The 20,298-nt window shown below is 36.1% G+C and overlaps 1 protein-coding gene across 1 annotated transcript in view; it reads right to left on the bottom strand.

The window, feature by feature from the left end:
• LOC134372946 (zinc finger protein 208-like) overlaps nucleotides 1–20,298 on the bottom strand; it is a 563,224-nt gene that overhangs the window by 505,682 nt on the left and 37,244 nt on the right. Inside the window, 2 exon segments of the mRNA XM_063090289.1 lie at nucleotides 16,164–16,447; nucleotides 16,516–19,215. Of these exon segments, the coding sequence (XP_062946359.1) occupies nucleotides 16,164–16,447; nucleotides 16,516–19,215 (2,984 nt within the window).

Here is a 20,298-nt window from a genome sequence, read left to right as displayed (position 1 = left end):
TTATCAAATGCTTTTTCAGCATCTATAGAGATGATCATATGGTCTTGTGTTTGACCTTATTAATATGGTGTATCACATTTATTGATTTGTGTATGTTGAACCAACCTTGCATCACTGGGATGAATCCCACTTGATCGTGGTGAATAATTTTACGTATGTGTTGCTGTATTCTGTTTGCTAGTATTTTAGTGAGGATTTTTGCATCTATATTCATCAAGGATATCGGCCTCTAGTTTTCTTTTTTGGTTATATCTTTACCTGGTTTTGGTATCAGGATGATGTTTGCTTCATAGAATGAGTTTGGGAGATTTGCATCTGTTTCAATCTTTTGGAATAGTTTGTAAAGAATCAGTGTCAATTCCTCTTTGAATGTTTGGTAAAATTCTGCTGTGAATCCATCTGGTCCTGGGCTTTTCTTTGTTGGGAGCCTTCTGATAACGGTTTCAATGTCCTTTATTGTTATTGGTCTGTTCAGATTTTCTACATCTTCATGGCTCAGTTTTGGGAGCTTTAGTGTATGCAGAAATTTATCCATTTCCTCCAGATTTTCAAACTTGTTGGCGTATAGTTGTTTATACTAGTCTCGAATGATTACTTGTATTTCAGATGCATCAGTTGTAATATCACCTTTTTCACTTCTAATTTTTGTTATTTGCATCTTCTCTCTTCTTTTTTTTTTGTTAGCCACGCTAATGGTTTGTCAATTTTATTTATCTTTCCAAAAAACCAGCTTTTTGATTCATTGATCTTTTGTATGGCTTTTTGGGTTTCAATTTCATTCAGTTCTGCTCTGATCTTAATGATTTCTTTCCATCTGCTAACTTTAGGTTTGGATTGTTCTTGTTTTTCTAGATCTTTAAGGTGAAGTGTTAGGTTGTTTACTTGCCATCTTTCCATTCTTCTGAGGAGAGCATTTAATGCAATAAATTTCCCCCTTAATACTGCTTTTGCAGTATCCCACAGGTTTTGGTATGATGTGTCATTATTTTCATTAGTTTCAATAAATTTTTTGATTTCCTGCTTGATTTCTTCTTGGACCCATATGTCATTAAGTAGAATGCTGTTTAATTTACATGTGTTTGTATAGTTTCCAGAATTTCGTTTGTTATTGATTTCTAGTTTTAATCCATTATGGTCTGAGAAAATACATGGGATAATTCTAATTTTTTTGAATGTGTTGAGACTTGATTTGTGACCTAATATGTGATCTATCCTGGAGAATGATCCATGTGCTGATGAGAAGAATGAATATTCTGAGGTTGTTGGATGGAATGTTCTGTAGATATCTGCCATTTCCAATTGGTCTAGAGTATTGTTTAGATCTTGTGTTTGTCTGCTGATTCTTTGCCTAGATGATCTGTCCAATATTGACAGTGGGGTGTTCAGGTCCCCTGCTATTATGGTATTAGTGTCTATTTCCTTCTTTAGGTCTAATAGAGTTGTTTTATAAATCTGGCTGCTCCAACATTGGGTGCGCACATATTTATGATTGTTATGTCTTCTTGATGGATAAGTCCTTTTATCATTATGTAGTGTCCCTCATTGTCTCTTTTTATGGTTTTTAGTTTAAAGTCTATTTTGTCAGATATAAGAATAGCTACTCCAGCTCGTTTTTCTTTTCTGTTTGCATGGTAAATATTTTTCCATCCTTTCACTCTTAGTCTATGTGAGTCTTTATGGGTGAGGTGGGTCTCTTTAAGGCAGCATATTGTTGGGTCCTCCTTTTTAATCCAGTCATCCAGTCTGTGTCTTTTGATTGGGGAATTTAAGCCTTTTACATTGAGAGTTGTTATTGAAAAGTGTTGATTTATTCCTAGCATTTTATTGATTTTTGTTTGGTTGTCTTAGGTGTCTTTTGTTCCTTGCTTTCTGATTTACTGTTTGTTTTCTGTATTTGTCAGTTCCTTAGGTTGTAGATAGCCTTTTTGTTTGTTTTCTCTTCATGAATGCCATTTTTATTATACTAGTGGATTTTTATTTTTCTTGGGTTTTTTATGGCAGTGGTAGTTATTTTTCAGGAACCAAACCCAGTACTCCCTTGAGAATTTCTTGTAAGGGTGGTCGTGTGGTGGTGAACTCCCGCAGTTTTTGTTTGTCTGAGAAATATACTATTTGCCCTTCATTTCAGAAGGATAGCCTTGCAGGGTAGAGTATTCCTGGCTGACAATCTCTGTCTTTTAGTATTTTGGATATATCATCCCATTCCTTTCTAGCTTTTAGGGTTTGTGATGAAAAGTCTGATGTTAGCCTGATTGGGGCTCCCTTATAGGTGATTTGATGCTTCTCTCTTGCAGCTTTTGAGATTCTCTCTTTGTCTTTGAGTTTTGGCAATGTGACTATAACATGTCTTGGAGAAGACTTTTTGGGTTGAATACGTTTGGAGATCATTGAGCATCCTGGATCTGAAGATCTGTGATTTTTCCTATACCTGGGAAGGTTTCTGCCACCATTTTGTTGAATATGTTTTCAATGCACTCTCCTTTTCCTACCCTTCTGGAATACCCATGACTCAGATATTTGAGTGCTTAAGGTTGTCTGATATGTCTCTCAGATTTTCTTCAATGCCTTTGATTCTTTTTTTTATCTTTCTTTTTTTTTTTTTGTCTGCTTGTGTTATTTCAAACAGCCCATCTTCAAATCCAGAGATTATCTCTTCAACTTCCACAAGCCTGCTGGTTAAACTCTCTGTTGTTTTTTATTTCACTGAATAACTTCTTCAGTTCAGCAAGTTCTGCTACATTTTTTTTCAGGGCATTGATTTCCTTGTACATTTCCTCTTTCATGTCCTGTATACTTTTCCTCGTTTCATCATGATGTCTAGCTGAGTTTTCTTGTATCTCATTCAGTTTCCTTAGAATTATCACTCGAAATTCCTTGTCAGTCATTTCAAGGGCTTCTTGTTCTATAGGATCTAGAGTTTGAGATTTATTATCTTTGGGTAGTGTACTTTCTTGATTTTTTTGTATTTCTGGTATCTCCTCGTTGATATTTATTCATTGTGGCAGGAGGTTTCACAGTCCACAGGTTTGACACTATTGACTGACTAAGATGTTGCTGTGGTTGCCAATTTGGTATGGCTACCTCAGTGACTACTCAGTTGGCCACTAGTGCCTTGTGTGTGTGGTTGCCTCGGGTCTTGGGCCTCTCCAGGGAGCCACCTCTCTGGTCAGCTTGGACTCTGCTGGGCTGCTGGGTGATGGGGCCGTACCGCAGCCAAAAAAAAAAAAAAGAAATAAAGGAAAAGAAAATGGGCAAAGTACCTAAATAGATATTTTCTAAATAATGCACACAAATGGCAAACAGGTATATGAAAAGATGTTCAACATCAGTAATTGTCAATGTAATGCAAATCAAATTTACAATGACATATCATCTTACATCTGTCAGTATGGCTGTCACAAAAACCAAAAATAGATATTGACAAAGATGTGGAGAAATTATAACCATTCTGCACTTGTCGATGGTAATGTAAAATGGTGCATTGACAATGAAAAACAGTAAGGAGGTTCCTCAGAAAATCAAAATCGATATATAAACCAGCAATTGCACTCCTGGATATTTATTCTAAGTATTGAAATCAAGATCATGAAGAGATATTTGCTATACTCATATTCATTGCGCTCCTATATTCATTGCAGCATTATTCATAATAGCAGAAATGTGGAGACAACCTAAACGTCCACAAATGAAGGAATACATAAAGAAAATATGATATATAAATACAATGAAATAATATTCAGTCTAAAAAAAGGTAGAAACTCTTGCCTGATGTGAGAACATGAATACAACTTGAGGAGAATATTCCAAGTGACATTAGCTAGTCGCAGAAAGGTATTCACTGCATAATATCACTGATTTAAAATATCAAAAACAGGGCTGGCTGATTAGCTCAGTTGGTTAGAACAGAGCGTTATAACACCAAGGTAAAGGATTCGGATCCCATACCAGCCAGCCACCAAAAATAAGAACAAAAAAATCCAGTCACATGCATAAAAAACAGAGAGATTGAGAATGGGGGTTTCCATGAGTTGAGGGAAGGGAGAAATGGGAAATTGCTATTCAGTGGGTGTAAGTATCAGCTACATAAGATTATTAACTTTTAGATATCTGCTGTACAACTATGTGCCTACAATGAACAATACTGAATTGTACACTTAAATATTGGCTGAAAGCATAGAACTCATGTTGTGTTTACACATCTATAAAAAAGAAATTCTCCCAAATAAAGTACTGTCCAGGCACAGATGGTGACATTGCAGAATTCTGTTCAACCTATAATAAAAAACAACTGTATACAATTTTTCTAGAAAGTAGAAGAGGAGAGAATACTTCCAAACTCGAGTATATTAGTATTACTATGACATCAAAACTGGATGGTTTTTTTAAAAAAAGATATCTAAAAACTAAATTCCAAATAATTACAGATAATTTTTACAATAAACATGAGCAAAAGAAGTTATCAATATATAGAATTGTACACCATGACCAAATGGAGTCTATTCAAGGGCCGAAAGGCTGTTTTATTATTCAAAATCCAATTAGTGTAATCCAGAGTATAAAAGGCTGAGGAAAAATCAAGGACCCTATCAATTAATAAAAAAAATTATTTGACAGAATTCCACACTCAATTATGATATAGACTTACAGAAAACTAGGGACTGAGGGGAAAATTCCCCAACTCAGTAACCCCCTACAAACCTCACAGCAAACATTATGCTTAATGGTGAACGTCTGAATGCTTCCCCCCAGTAACTGGGGACAGGAGAGGCCCATTCTTACCACTACTCTTTGACATCATATTAAAATTTCTACGCAGTGAAATGAGGAAAGAAAAAATGTTATAAAAGTGAAAGAAACCAGAAAACAAGATGTAGTACACACATTCACAGAATATACATTAGTGTTACTTCATATGTCAAAAGAGATTGCAAATTTTAGGGTCAGCCGACCCGAACAGCCCTTTCCTCGCTATCAGTCTCTCCCTTGGTGTCCCTTCTGGTGGGCGAGCAAATTGCCCGGATTCCTCTTTCCCTCTGGTCCCTGTTGGAAGGAGATGGGGGAAGAGAGCCGTGAAGAGAGGTGAGCACAGCTGCAGGCCCCAACCAGCCCATTAAAGGACACTCAGACGCGGCGGGGGTTCTGTCAAGCAGTTCCATTTATTATCACACAAGCACTTGCTTTTAAAGTCAAATGGGGAAGGGAGGTTTTTACATCCTCCAGTCAGTTTATAGGTTACCAGAGCATGCATCCTGTCTCAATTCCTAGCTATTTCAATCACGCAGTGTTCACGAGCACGGAAGTGCATATTTGGCCAATAAGGGCTAAGGCAAGGTTCCCGCAGACACCTCCACCCTACTTCCTCCTGGCTCCGTCTTAGGCTGCCACGTTAATATGCCCTTGTGGGCCCATAATGGCACTGCTTGTAATGTCACTTAAGGTGGCATTAGTTTTTAAGGCCCGACAGCAAATGTGATCTACATAAAGATCTTGTGATGGGAGATTAATTATCCTGGATTACCTGGAAAAGGTTATATAATCACAGGTGTCTGTATAAGAAGGATGCAGGTGGACTGAGAGTCACAGAGAAGTTGGTGATGTAATGGAAGCAGAGGGATAGAGATAAAGAGATGTTACAATGCAACCTCTGAAGATGGAGGAAGTGAACCATGAAACGAGAGATATGGTCTCTGGAACATATGGGGCAAGGAAACACATTCTCCCCTGCGGTTTCAAGAAGGATCACCGTGCTGTAGACCCATATTTGACTTCTGACCTACAGCAGTATAAGAGAATAAATTTGTGTTGTGTTAAGCCACTCAGTCTGTGATAGTTTGTATAAGCAGCAACAGAAAACTAATAAAATGGTGTTACATAGGAAAGTCCAAAGAATCTACAAAAATCTCCAGAATGAGTGAGAGTTCAAGGTTTCAGGATAAAAGATCAACATACAAATATTTATTGTATTTTTATATACTAGCAATTAACACATGGAAACTGACGTTAGAAATATGATACCATGTATGATTGCTCAAAAAAGAAAAAAACCTAAGTGTGTATAAATCTAACAAAATGTGGAAAAGACTTTTATAAGAAAAACTACAAAACCTTCATGAACAAAATCAAAGACAATCTTAATAAACTGAGTTATGATATAATCATTTACTGGAAGACTCAACACAGAAATTATGTCTGTTGCACCAAGCTGATATACAAGTTTGAAGCATTGCCTATCAAGATATTTTGTAAATATAGACAAGATTATTCTAAACTTTACATGGAAAAGCAAACAAACTGTAATAGCTAAAACATCTCAAAAGAAAAATAAAATGGTTGAAATCACTGCACTTGATATCAAGACTTTGAGTATACTAAATGTAATCAAGACTGTGTGGTATGGGTGAGTAAAAGATATATAGTTTAATGGTACAGAATAAAGAGGGCAGAAATAGCCTCCACACGTGTACTTTCACCTATTTGACAAAAATACCAAAGCACTTGAATGGAAGATGGATTTTCAAGTAATGGTGCTGGACCAAGTGAATAAAAAAAAAATTTCTTACCTAAACTTCATACCTGTACAAATATTAGTTCAAAAGGGATCATATCCTTAAGGGCAAAATGTAAAATCATAAAACATTAATCTGTAAAGATTAAGAATTTTTTTTAAATAGTAAAATCTTCAGGAACTCAGCCTCAACAAGAGTTCTTAGACATGGCACCAAATTTAAAAAAAAAAACAAAAAAATGATAAGTGGGACTTTATCAAATTAAGCTTTTGGTTTGTTAAACTCCTTGATAAGAAGAAAAGTTGGCAAAATATGAAGAGACATTTCACTGAAGCAGAAACACAAAGCAAACAGGCAAATTAAAAGATTTTCACCATCACTATCATCAAAAAACTTCAGCATTTTCTGCTTTCTCCATTTTAACCCATCTTCCTGTCTGAAAAGTTCATGTCAACAATGAGTTTTCATACCAAGCAAGGAAAGAAATAGGTGCTTTGACAGTTTTCAACCTTCAAATATATCATGTTATATTTTTCTTTTTTGGATAAAAGAATTGGGGGAGGGGAACTGATAGAATTATTCTAAAATGACATTGTGAGGATGATGTCACAACTCTGTAAATGTACTAAATATCACTGAATTGTATACTAAATATGAAGCAATTTTATGTTTTGTAAATTATATCTTAGTAAGCTTGCTTATTTTTAAAATTCCAATGTTACTCCTACACTCACTACAACTCTATTTCAATTCATTTAATGAACATAATTCCATACATTCCAGATTCGGTTTTACATATATGTCTTTCGTTAAGTCTATTTCAATAATTATGATTTTAATACAATTAATGCAGTTAGAATTAAGAGTTTCTATTGATAACCCTCCATATAATCAAACACACACATAAACTGTAATCAATAATGATTCTCTAAAATGTTTATCACTTTCTCATGTTTCAGGTTCTATAACTTAGCTCTCCACAATATTGTGCAATTCATTTGGTGGTTAGTAACATTTTTCTCTTCTTCCTGGTTTAAGGAAAATCTGTCCTGCTCTCAATCACAATATTAAATCATTCTTGGGTCAATAAATCTGGCTTCCTCTTGGATAATTTTTCCTGTAAGATTATGCAGTATACAGGTATCTAAAGTTCATTTAGGTATTAATTCATGTGTGATATTGGCTTAGGAAATAAAAGTATAGACATAATAGAAGCTTACTATGGTCACAATGACATAAGAAATAAAATCATTTAAAAATAACAAAATAAGTGCAGATGTTGAGTAGTTGAAGAACAGAAATAACTAGCCTTGTTAGTCAGCACCACGGTTAAGACTTGTCTTTGTGGCTAGACAACATGAATTCAATCCTCAATCAGCCACTGACTGGGATGTGATTGGGTTGATCTTTTTCCCTGTTTTTGTCCCGTTTACTCATCTGTGAAATGAGAATATCATCAATACTTATTTCAAAGAGCTGAGGTCTCAACTCAGCTCGTTATGGGTTATCATACATAACTGATTCTTATTCTAAGTGTGAGTGGCATAAAGGAAAATGTAAAAGCAAACATAAAAATCACTGATTAAAGAAAAATATTCTTATTATGTATTTCTGGATGGGAACAAGTCAAGAGGAGAATTTTGGGAGCCACTTTTCTGTGGTAAAAGTAGCACAATCACCATGTTTCTCTGCAAGATCCTTTGGCTCTGAATAGGAATACCAGCCAGTGGGCAGTGGTAGAATGGCCTCCTTTAGGTATTGGGCACAGGAGATTATTTCCTTGCCTCAGAATATAGTTGGAATCTTGGAGACTTTCTCTCTTACCTATCATGTTTTCCTTTTCTTCACCAGATGCTGGTTAACCTCCACACAGTTGGTTTTCAAGCACCTAATATTGGCCAACTCTCAAGTTCAGAGACTTAAGTTCGCCCTCTTGTATCATCTCAGTTTTTGTTTCTTTAAAGTCTTTTTAAAAACACTCATTTTTCATAATGATGGAGCCCCTAATTTGTATCTGCCATTGACTTCTGTGCACTTTCATGTCACAAAATTTTATGTCCAACACCTTCATTTATATACCTCTTCTATTAGTTCCTGGAAAAAATATACATTACATATATAATCTGGATTGCAATGTATGGGACAAAAAAAGCAAGAAAATTCATATACAAAAACAAAATAAATTTTCTTGTACTGTTGAAAAAGAGCCATTTAATATATTGTTTAGTACCATATCCTGAAATTGACATTCTTATAGCCTTTGGGAAAATGTTCTTGTAGTAAAATTGTTTAATCATATTTACTATGTAGTAAACATTTTCACACATTTTTATTGAACTACCAAAAAAATACATTAGGCAATTTATCTAAACAATATCTCAAAAATATATTCAATAACCATATTGTGAAGTGGGACCTACGTAGGCAGCAGGAAAAAGAATGTGATAAGCTGTGAGCATGAAGAAAGTTATGATCTTTCCCATTCAAGAAGTCAGAAGTACAAAGAGTAAACATTCACAATTGTAGTAAAGAATTTGACTGTTTTTTGATGTTTTCTGACACCTTTTAAGCCTGTCCACTTCCTCTTCTTATTCTGCCCATTCGGGACAAGCTGATAATAAAGCCCCAGTGGTCCCTTCTTTGATACCAGCTGGAAGTTCAAAACACATCCATCCAGGTAGCTTCACTGCAGCCCCAACCAGTCACCACCATAAGACAAGCCAGCATGGGAGGAATGTATAGGGAAAGTGTTCCCTGAATGAAGGTAACAGGAACTCCAAGGCACCAGAGGGAGACTAAGCCAGTGCAGTGACATTAAAACAAAGTTACCAGAGCCCCCAGTCCACAACCAGGCACAGCACTGGTGCCTCGGGGACCCACCCGGGGGCCTGGGGGCCTTGGCCATCGAGCCGGGGACCAGACTCCCCTCTCCACAACCAAGCACACCACCAGCAACAAAGAGCATGCCATAAACATCATCTCCATGTGGGTGGCCCACCACAGTAACCACAGCTACTGCAAAAGTGGCTAGACTTCACAACCACCACACAGATGGTCCACGAGCCATTGGAGTGCATTGACACAAGGAGTCACCAACAGAGACCAAAGAAAAGAATAGGATGTCTCTCTCCACAAAGTCCATTCCAGAGTGACAGAAGAAGCATCTTCTCTATGATAATACTGGGGGACCTGAACACACCTCTCAGCATTGGGCAGATCATCTAGGCAACAAATCAACAGCATAACCATTACTCTTTCAGAGGGAGAGAAGAAATCTAGGGTTATCTGGTGGGAGGGGGGAGGCACGTGGAATAGTGAGAGACTGGACAAGGGGCATAAAGAGTAAGTACAATTTGTAACAATATACATACTAGTAATATTGATTTGATCAACATATGTCAACATTGAATCCCCCAAATATGTATAATCAATTATAATTCAATAAAAAAACAAAACAAAAGAAAACCAAAAAGCCCCACAAAGGTTCTGGTGGCCACTTGTCAGGAGGAGGAATCGTGTCTTGGGTCCCAGTGGATCTAGACCCTCTCCCAGAGGGGCAAGAAGCCCCATAAAGGGGTCCTGGTGGTGGAGTTCCCAGAGAATAGAATTACCAAACAAGGCCTTTGGGTTCTCTATGCAATACAAGTTGACAACAGGCCAAACAGGGAGTCACAGGCAAGGCTTTATTGGGGCTTATGCTCAAGCACAAGGGAGTCAGCACAAAAGAGTTTCCTCAGGCTGGCTCTCCAGTGCATCAGAGAAAGTTTTATTTATTTATTTATTTGTTAAAGAAAATATAGTTTTATTAATAATTTTTACATTCTATGATGTTGTGGAGCAGTTGGGCAGTTCGGGGGGAGCAGAAGGGAAAGGGGAAGGAAATGTGATGGAGAAAGGAGGACGGGCAGGATTGAGGCCTGTGGCACCCCCCCCATTCCCACAGGGGAGACCAGGAACCTTCCAGCAGTGGCTTGGTCATTGCTGGGCTTGGTACAGATGTCAGGGGTATGTGGCAAAAGCCCTTGCTCCCCCCTACTCCAGCTCGGGAACCTGGGGCCCTTCTTGCTGAGGCTTGGTGGTCCTCGCCGTGCTGGCTGTGGGTGAGGGAGGTGTGGCTGAGGCTTTCAGCCCCCCACTGCCCTGGCTCAGGATAGCCTGGGGCACTTCCTGCAGCAGCTCCTCACTGCTGGGCTGGTTCAGAGAAAGTTTTAAAAGGGCTTGGTTGGGAAAGGGGTGCCATCTAAGTATGTAGAGGTGGGGATTTCTTGGCGCTTGTGCAATTGGAGGTCATGTTTCTTGATGTGTTCTGTATCTCATTAGCATGTTAAATCTCCACCCATGTGTGATTTTTAGTAATACAATGAAGGAAGAAGTCAGTGGAAGTTCAGCACTGGATTCCATCTTGGCATAGGCTGGTTTGGTCCAGTTCTCACAGCTGGATCTCTGCCTTTGTGTAAATATCCTGCTCCTGCCTTCCTTCAAGATACTGCATAAGAGATACATGGCTTAGCCCATTTTTATATAGGTATAAGTTGGATTCCCACAATTGGTAGGCTGTTTGTCTTAGTCCTTTGTGGCCAGGGATAAGGACCTCCAAGTCCAGTCCCTATTCAGTCTCAAAACTACAATAGCTGAAACATCTGGAAAAAGAATAAATTGGTGGAAATCACTGCACTTGATATCACAAATGTAATCTAGACTGTGTGGTACTGGTGAAGGACAAGATATATAGATCAATGGGACAGAACAGAGATGACAGGAATAGCCTCCATACATGCACTTCCAACTGATATTTGACAAAGGTATCAAGAATACTATATGAAGAAATGATTTTTAAATAATGGTACTGAACCAACTGAATAAGAAAAATCTCCACCTAAACTTACACTTGTACAAATATTAGCTCAGAAGGGATCATATATTTAAATGAAAAGTGTAAAAGCACAAAACGTTAATGTATAAGGATTTAGGAAAACAAACATACAGTAAGATCTCTAGGAATATAAGCTACATGAAAAGGTCTTAGACTAGGCATCAAAAGCATGACTGATTTAAAAAGTTGAAAAATAGGGCTTCATCAATTAAAATTTTTGGTTTTAAAAGTGCTTGATAATAGGATAAATGGTCAAAAATATTGACACATCTCACTGAAGTAGATACACAGAATAGGCTAATAAAAAGATTTTCAATATCACTAACCATCAAGAATCAACAGCAGCATTTTCTGCTTTTTCCACCTGAACCCATCTGCCTGTCCAAAATGTTAACATTAATAAGGTTTCATACCAGAAGAAAAAGAGAAGTGCTTCAGCAGTTTTAAGTGTATGTGATCTCTCTCCTTTTTGGTTAAAAAAAATTGGGGAGAAAAAACATATTGTTCTAAAAGGAGATGGTGGGGATGATGTCACAACTCTGTAAATGTACTGAAAAATAATTGAGTACTATTCGAAATATGATACAATTTTATGATTTGTAAATTATGTCAATAAGCCTATTTATCTTTTAAAAGGCAATGTCACTTCTACACTCACTACAACTCTATTTCAGTTTATTTAATGCACACAATTCCATACCTTCTAGATTTAATTTTTTGTCTTTCATAGTTTATTTCAATACTCATGACATTGAAATTAATAAAATTAAATTAGGAATTTCTGTAGATAACCCCCCAAATATAATCAAATAAATACATAAACTGTAATTAATAATACTTTGCTCTCTACTGTAAAATGGTTTATCTCTTTCTGTTTCAGTTCCTATACCTGAGCTCCCCACTATATTGTACAATCATTTCATAAGTCCAAATACCTCTTGGATCATTTTTCTCCTAGGATTATGTGGTAATCAATGTATCTAAAGATCTGTGTGAGGACGAAGAAAGATAAAATTGCCTCCAGACTGTGAAAGAAATTTGAGACCAAAAAACGAAACAGGTACCTCCATATAGGTTAACAAAGAGTTTATTAATGGGTGACTTACATACAGGGAAGATCAGGCAGACCAGTGATCCTGACTCTTGCTTATCTGCATTCCATAACATCTGGAGCATGGCAGGATTTTACAAAGGCACTTGGGGACAAAAAACATGGTAGCAGGACAAAAGGAAGCATGTGGAAAAAATATGTTGACATAGTCAACCTTCAGATATTCTATGATCAGTGAGCGATTAACTTGAGTACCAAAGGTATAAACAGGAAACCTTTCATCTTTATCTTAAATTAGCCTTGCTTTTCAGTCATTGTCTTAACCATGCTTGCTTTAATGTGTAACTTCCTAGTGTAGCTTTTGAAGGGGGTCGCAGAAAGAACAAATAAAGCTAAAAGGGGCCAAAAGTTGGATCTGGTATGGCCTGCATTCCAAAAGTTCATTAAAGTATCAATTAATAGCTAATATTCACCTATGAAATAAAAGTGATAGATATAATAGAAACTTATCATAAGCAAAATTAGGTGTGAAGTAGAACCATTTAAAATACTACTAACAAAATAAGCACAGATGCTGAGTAGCTGAAGGACAGAAATAACTAACCCTGTTAGTGCTGTGGTTAAGAAACTTATCTTTGCAGCTAGACAACATGGATTCCATCCTGAATTAGCCACTGACTGGAATATAATTCGGTGCATCTTTTAACCTGTTTTTCTCATACATTTCCTCATCTGTGAAATGCGAATATCATCAATCCTTATTTCAGATGCTGAGAACTCAATTGGTTATTATACATAGGCCATTATTAACAGTGATTCTTATTCAAAGAGTGATTGATATAAAAGAAAATATAAATGCAAACATAAAAATCACTTATTAAAGGAAATATATTTATTAGGTATTTCTGGATGGGAAAAAATTGAATGAAGCATATTTGGTGTCAATTTCATTGGTAAAAGTAGCACCAATGTCATGTTTCCCTACAAAATCCTCTGGCTCTGAATAGGAATATGAGATAGTGGGAAGTGGTGGAATGGCCTCCAGGAATTAGGCAATGGAGTTTATCTCTTTGTCACAAAGTATACTTGGAATCTTAAGAGATTTTCCTTCTCATCTACCATTATATATTCATTACCATTCCTTGGTGCTACTTAACTTCCATACAATTGATTTTCAAGCACCTGATCCTAGCCAACATCCACATTAAGAGAGTTTAGTTCACCCCCTTATATCATCTCAGTCCTTTTATTGAATTAAAGACTTAAAGAAACATTCCTGTTTCATAATTATAGAGCACGTAGTTTGTACCTGCCATCGACTTACATGCAATTTAATGTCACAAAATTTCGTCTTCAAACAAAGCCTTCATTTATGTATCCCCATATTTTTCACTGAAATAACACATGGAAATCTACATTAAATATATAATCTAGATTACAATGTATAGAAGAAAAAGACCGTAAGAAAAATTAATATACATGAACAAAATATTTTTTCCTATAGGTGAAAATGAGCTGTGTCATATATAAGCACCATAATGTGAAACTGATATTCTTATTAGCCTTTGGGAATATGCTATTACAATAAAATTATTTAATTATACTTATTATGTAATAAACATTTCCACACATTAATTTTTGCTAAACTACCATAAAAATATATTATGCAATTTACCTCAACACAATTTCAGAAGCATATTTAATCAAATTGCAGAATGGGACCTATGTGAGTAGCAGGAATAGAAATGTGGTAGACTATGAGCATGAAAAAGATAACATAGGAGTAGCAAGAATAGGATTCACAGTTGTACTGAACAATCTGACTCCATTTTTTGATCTCTGAGTATTGACACTTTTTAAGCCTCACCAGTACCTCTTCCTACTCTGCCCACCTTGATAAGCTGACAATAAAGCCCAAAGTGGTCCCTTCTTTGGCACCCCCTTGTTCAAAGCACATCTGTGTACCCACAATTGAGCCCTATATGGTCACTACCATAACACAAGCCATTCATCTTTCCCTGCTCTCTCAAGCTATTTGTGGACCAGTGTAGAAAGTCTACCTTGCTTTCAGGAGAGTCTTGTAAGAAACACATAATACTTCCTGACAGAGGAACCAAACTTTGGGTGGTGATCAATCCAGTTCCAGTGGGGTGTTCACAAGTACAAATTACTAATAATGTTATGGGCGTGAATATATGAAGTTGGTAATTAATGCACAAAACAAAAACCCCATTAGGTATGTTCATTCTTAAGAAAAAACTCATGAACTTCAATCATTTCAAATGATTTCACTGAGCACCCAAGGACAAAAAACAGATGTCACTTTTCCCCTGATACATTTTCTTTTATTTCATAATATTTTCCATAACCTTACTATATTTATTTTCATTTTATGTAAATTAAGTTCCATTCCACAAACAAGGGAAAGGTACTAAGAAAAAATTATAATATAGTACATTACGGAACATATTCATCAACAGTAATGCAGACTTTAGGGTGTCAGAGTCTGAAACCGCACTGCTATGGGATTTTCATTTTGCCCATTTGAGTATACTAGGGCAGAGTGTGGAGAGAATAACTCTAGTGCAAGGCATGATTATATGTTCTCAAAATTGTACTTTGAATCTAACACAGAAAAAACTTTCCTAGATCCTTCAGTTGAAGAAACCTAATATTGTATTTGTTAGTGTCCCTTATTAAATATTCTTCCAGTAAGGGATAAAACTATTTTGGTGGCAGGAACGTGATTCATTCAGTTATGAAAAATGAAACAAATGTTATTAATTAAAACATGAGACCTTTGAAATATAGTAGAAACTGTTATGCCAGAAGTTAATGTGATTCCTGAGCAAAAACTTGCTATTGTGGTTCTTTTGATTAAAATCTCCTTTGATAACTGTTGTCTCTTCAATTTCAAGAATAATAATAATTTCTCATCAATCTTGCCATACAACAGCCATTGTAATCCAATGGAGGAGGTGGCCACCATTTCCTCTGCATTATTTCTACCACATAATCAGTTCCTGATAACTATTACTCTCTTCCAAGAAAAAAACCAAGTCTCCTAAGACCTTGTATTCCTGTATTCTCTGGTGAATCTTGAAAACACATCTTTGGTAAGTGAACTTTCCAGGTTCACTACATTTGACTGGTTTTTATCAAATAAAAACCTCTCATGACAACAGAATTATGAATGCTTGACATGAAGACTTACTACATACATTACTGAGGTTTCACTCCAGTGTAAATGCTCTGAAGTTCCACAGTTTTGATGCAAGGGTAAAAGCCTTAGTATGTACCTTACCTTCATATGGTTTCAACAATAGTGTTTTCCTTGAATTTTGAGACCTTGGAGAAGTCTGTCATATACATTGTCATATACATTATTATGTCATATACATTATTGTGTCATATACATTGACTATATTCAATTGCGCTTCTAGTATGCCTTCCCTGATGTTAATTAATGCTTAAATTCATAATGAAGAGATGCCTACCCTCAGAATTTGTAAGGTTTCTCTGAAGTATTAAATGTCCAATCTTGTGCAAGATATTAATTATGCCAGAAGACCTTGCCACATTTATTACCTTTGTATGGCTTCTCTAGAGGGGATTATCTGATCTCCACTGAGAGGTGATTGCTGACAAAATAATATGATGGTCAGTACATTTGAAAGGTTTCTCTCCAGTATGAACTCTTTGATGATATGCAAGGTATGACTTTTCACAAGACTTTGCCACACTCCTTACATTTGTAAAGATCCTCACTAGTATGAATTAACAGATGTCGTGCAAGGCTTGAACTGCAAGGAAACACCTTGCAACATTCACTACAGTTGTAAGGTTGCTTTCCAGTATGAATTCCCCAATGATTTCCTACAGATGATTTGTAATGGAAGCCCTTGTCACACTGATTATATTTATAAGGTTTCTCTCCACTATTGATTAACTGATGGTCAGTAAGCCTTGAATGTAAAGAAAAGGCTTTGCCACACTCATTACATTTGTAAGGTTTCTCTCAGTATGAATTAGTAAATGTTGTACAAGGCTTGCATTTTTACTGAACACCTTACCACAGGTATTACATTTGTTAGGATTCTCTCCAGTATGAATTCTTCGATGCTTTGCAAGATATGAATGTTGACTGAATACCTTGCCACATTCATTACATTTGTAAGGTTTCTCACCAGTATGAATTCTCCGATGTTTTGCAAGGTATAAATGTTGACTGAATACCTTGCCACATTCATTACATTTGTAAGGTTTCTCACCAGTATGAATTCTCCGATGTTTTGCAAGATATAAATGTTGACTGAAAACCTTGCCACATTCATGACATTTGTAAGGTTTCTCTCCAGTATGAATTCTCCGATGACATGCAAGATGTGAATGTTGACTGAACATCTTGCCACATTCATTACATTTGTAAGGTTTCTCTCCAGTGTGGATTCTCCGATGACATGCAAGGCTTGAATGTTGACTGAATACCTTGCCACATTCATTACATTTGTAAGGTTTCTCTCCAGTATGGATTACCTGATGCTTAATAAGTGTTGATCGCAAACTAAAAGCTTTGCCACATTCATTACACTTGTAAGGTTTCTCTCCAGTATGAATTCTCCAGTGATTTGCTAGGGATGACTTGTAACTAAAGCCTTTGCCACATTCATTACATTTGTAAGGTTTCTCTCCAGAATGAATTCTCTGATGTTGTGCAAGGTGTGAATTATGTTTGAAGAACTTGCCACATACATTACATTTGTAAGGCTTCTCTCCAGAATGAATTCTCTGATGTTGTGCAAGGTGTGAATTATGTTTGAAGAACTTGCCACATTCATTACATTTGTAAGGTTTTTCTCCAGTGTGAATTCTCAGATGACATACAAGAACTGCTTTTTTATTGAAGATCTTCCCACATATATCACATTTAAATCGTTTCTCTCCACTACAGATTATTTGATGTACAGTAAGGTGTGAGCGTTGATTAAAGGCCTTGCCACATTCATTACATTTGTAAGGTTTCTCTCCAGTATGGATTACCTGATGCTTAAGAAGTGTTGACTGCAGACTAAAGGCTTTGCCACATTCATTACACTTGTGAGGTTTTTCTCCAGTATGAATTTTCCAGTGATTTGCTAGGGATGACTTGTAACTGAAACCCTTGCCACATTCATTACATTTGTAAGGTTTCTCTCCACTATGGATTAACTGATGGTTAGTAAGCCTTGAATGTAAAGGAAAAGCTTTGCCACACTCATTGCATTTATAAGGTTTCTCTCCAGTGTGAATTAATAGATGTTGTACAAGGCTTGCATTTTTACTGAACACTTTACCACATGTATTACATTTGTTAGAAGGCTCTCCAGTATGAATTCTCCGATGCTTTGCAAGGTATGAATGTTGATTAAACACCTTGCCACACTCATTACATTTGTAAGGTTTCTCTCCAGTATGAATTCTCCGATGACTTCCAAGATATGAATGTTGACGGAATACCTTGCCACAATCATGACACTTGTAAGGTTTCTCTCCAGTATGAATTCTCCGATGACATGCAAGATGTGAATGTTGACTGAACGTCTTGCCACATTCATTACATTTGTAAGGTTTCTCTCCAGTGTGAATCCTCCGATGACTTGCAAGGTTTGAATGTTGACTGAACACCTTGCCACAATCATTACATTTGTAAGGTTTCTCTCCAGTATGAATTCTCCGATGACTTGCAAGGTATGAATCCTTACTGAACACCTTGCCACAGTCATTACATTTGTATGGTTTCTCTCCAGTATGAATTCTCCAGTGACTTGCAAGGTTTGAATGTTGGCTGAACACCTTCCCACATTCATTACATTTGTAAGGTTTCTCTCCCGTATGAATTCTCTGATGGCGTACAAAGTGTGAATTCTGACTGAACACCTTGCCACATTCATGACATTTGTAAGGTTTCTCTCCGGTATGAATTCTCCGATGACTTGCAAGGTGTGAATCCTTACTAAATACTTTGCCACATTCATGACATTTGTAAGGTTTCTCTCCAGTATGAATTCTCCGGTGACTTGCAAGGTTTGACTGCTGACTGAACACCTTGCCACATTCATTACATTTGTAAGGTTTCTCTCCAGTGTGAATTCTTTTATGACATATTAGAACTGCTTTTTTATTAAAGACCTTACCACATATATCACATTTAAATTGTTTCTCTCCAGTATGGATTATTTGATACATAGTATGGTGTGAGCCTTGGTTAAAGGCCTTTACATGCTCATTATATTTGGAATGTTTTGTCCTCATGGTTGCTTTCTGTTCTTGTCTGAATACTAAAGAATCCATAAAATCATTTTCATATTCATGAGAAATGTCATTTTTGACATTAGAAGGATTTATTTGGGGTGGTGAAACTAAGGAACCATTGTTCAAAGGCATCTCAACAGGATTACATTCATAAATTTTTCCTTCAGTTTGAAATAGCCGCAGTTCAGGAACATCTGATTGAAAGCTTAATCGATGCTGGTTTTTAACAGGATTGTTTCCCACATCTCTTCCACCATATTGATCGCTTCCGCCAGTGAGGTTTTCGTTACGGGTGATATGCACTCCTTTGTAATGTCTTTCATCTTCTCTCCACTGACACTCAGAGACATGTGTACTTTTCTGCATTTCCCTGAAGCAAAAATCTTTGGTATCACGCCTTTCATATCTTTCCAATGTCACTGTCTGGAATATTTCTCTTATATTACTGTCCCCTTTTGGTGACAACTGCTTGATTAGAGATTTAGGAGAGATTCCTAAAAGATATAAAGAAACAAGTTTACAATGAATTGCAGATGGTAAATAGATGTCTCTATTGAAATACCTAATATTACACCAAATGTAATACTTATATTGAATAGAATTATAAAACTAATCATGACTTTAAAATTTTTGGAAAACAAAAGAAATAGAATTTTTAAACGAAGAATGGGTGATTACATGTAATTGAAGTTAACTGCAGAAAAGTCTAGTTGCAAACAATGACCAAAACACTCACGTTGCACGGTGTGTTAGCATTGAATAAGTATTTTCCTATCATGAAGCCAAAACACAACCAATTGGCTGAAAATAAATGCCTCTCTCCTAATTGAAGAAAAAAAAATTACATTACACATATTTACAGAATATTTATTGTGAACAAATAAATGCAAAAGCACAGCACCCTATGTTTTCATGGTGAATAATTCACAGTAAACCTATACAATGAATAATGTACATAAATGGCAATTCCGAAGAGCAAACCAGTAACAGTACACAGAAAATAGGGACAAAGTAAAACAATGTCATAAAAATATAGTATTTGTCTGAATATGTTATAAAATTACTATACCCACAGATGATAGGAAATTTGTGAGATTAACAAGTGTTTCATGTCAGTTACATTGTGTAATACATAGTGAAATCCATGACCTGTATATTATAATAAAGATTAAGAATACATTATAGTATTCCATGACAAAACCAGGAATCAAATAATTAGTAACAACATTTATACAAAATTATTGTCTGTGTGATTTCTAAACAATTCTTTCTTTAAAAAGGAAGAACTGTTTCAAAACCAGAATATACGTGAAAACTAAAACTTAAGTTAATATCATAGACTTCTGATGTATCAGATCAGGTAAATAGATAACATGATAAATAATAATGACTGTGGAACAAAGTTAGAACTGACAATTACGATTGCTGGTCTGTAGTTATGTAATAGGTAATCAATAGAGCAATTCCCTGTATAGGCATTGCCCATTTATTAACTACTTCATTGGCACAACATATATGTAATAGAATTCATACTTAGAAAATTAGCTAAGGGCAGAGAAAGCACTGAAACAAACTGA

The sequence above is a fragment of the Cynocephalus volans genome, chromosome 3 (genome assembly GCF_027409185.1).
Source record: "Cynocephalus volans isolate mCynVol1 chromosome 3, mCynVol1.pri, whole genome shotgun sequence".
Lineage (NCBI taxonomy): Eukaryota > Metazoa > Chordata > Mammalia > Dermoptera > Cynocephalidae > Cynocephalus > Cynocephalus volans.
This window is presented reverse-complemented; position numbering and strand designations above follow the sequence as displayed.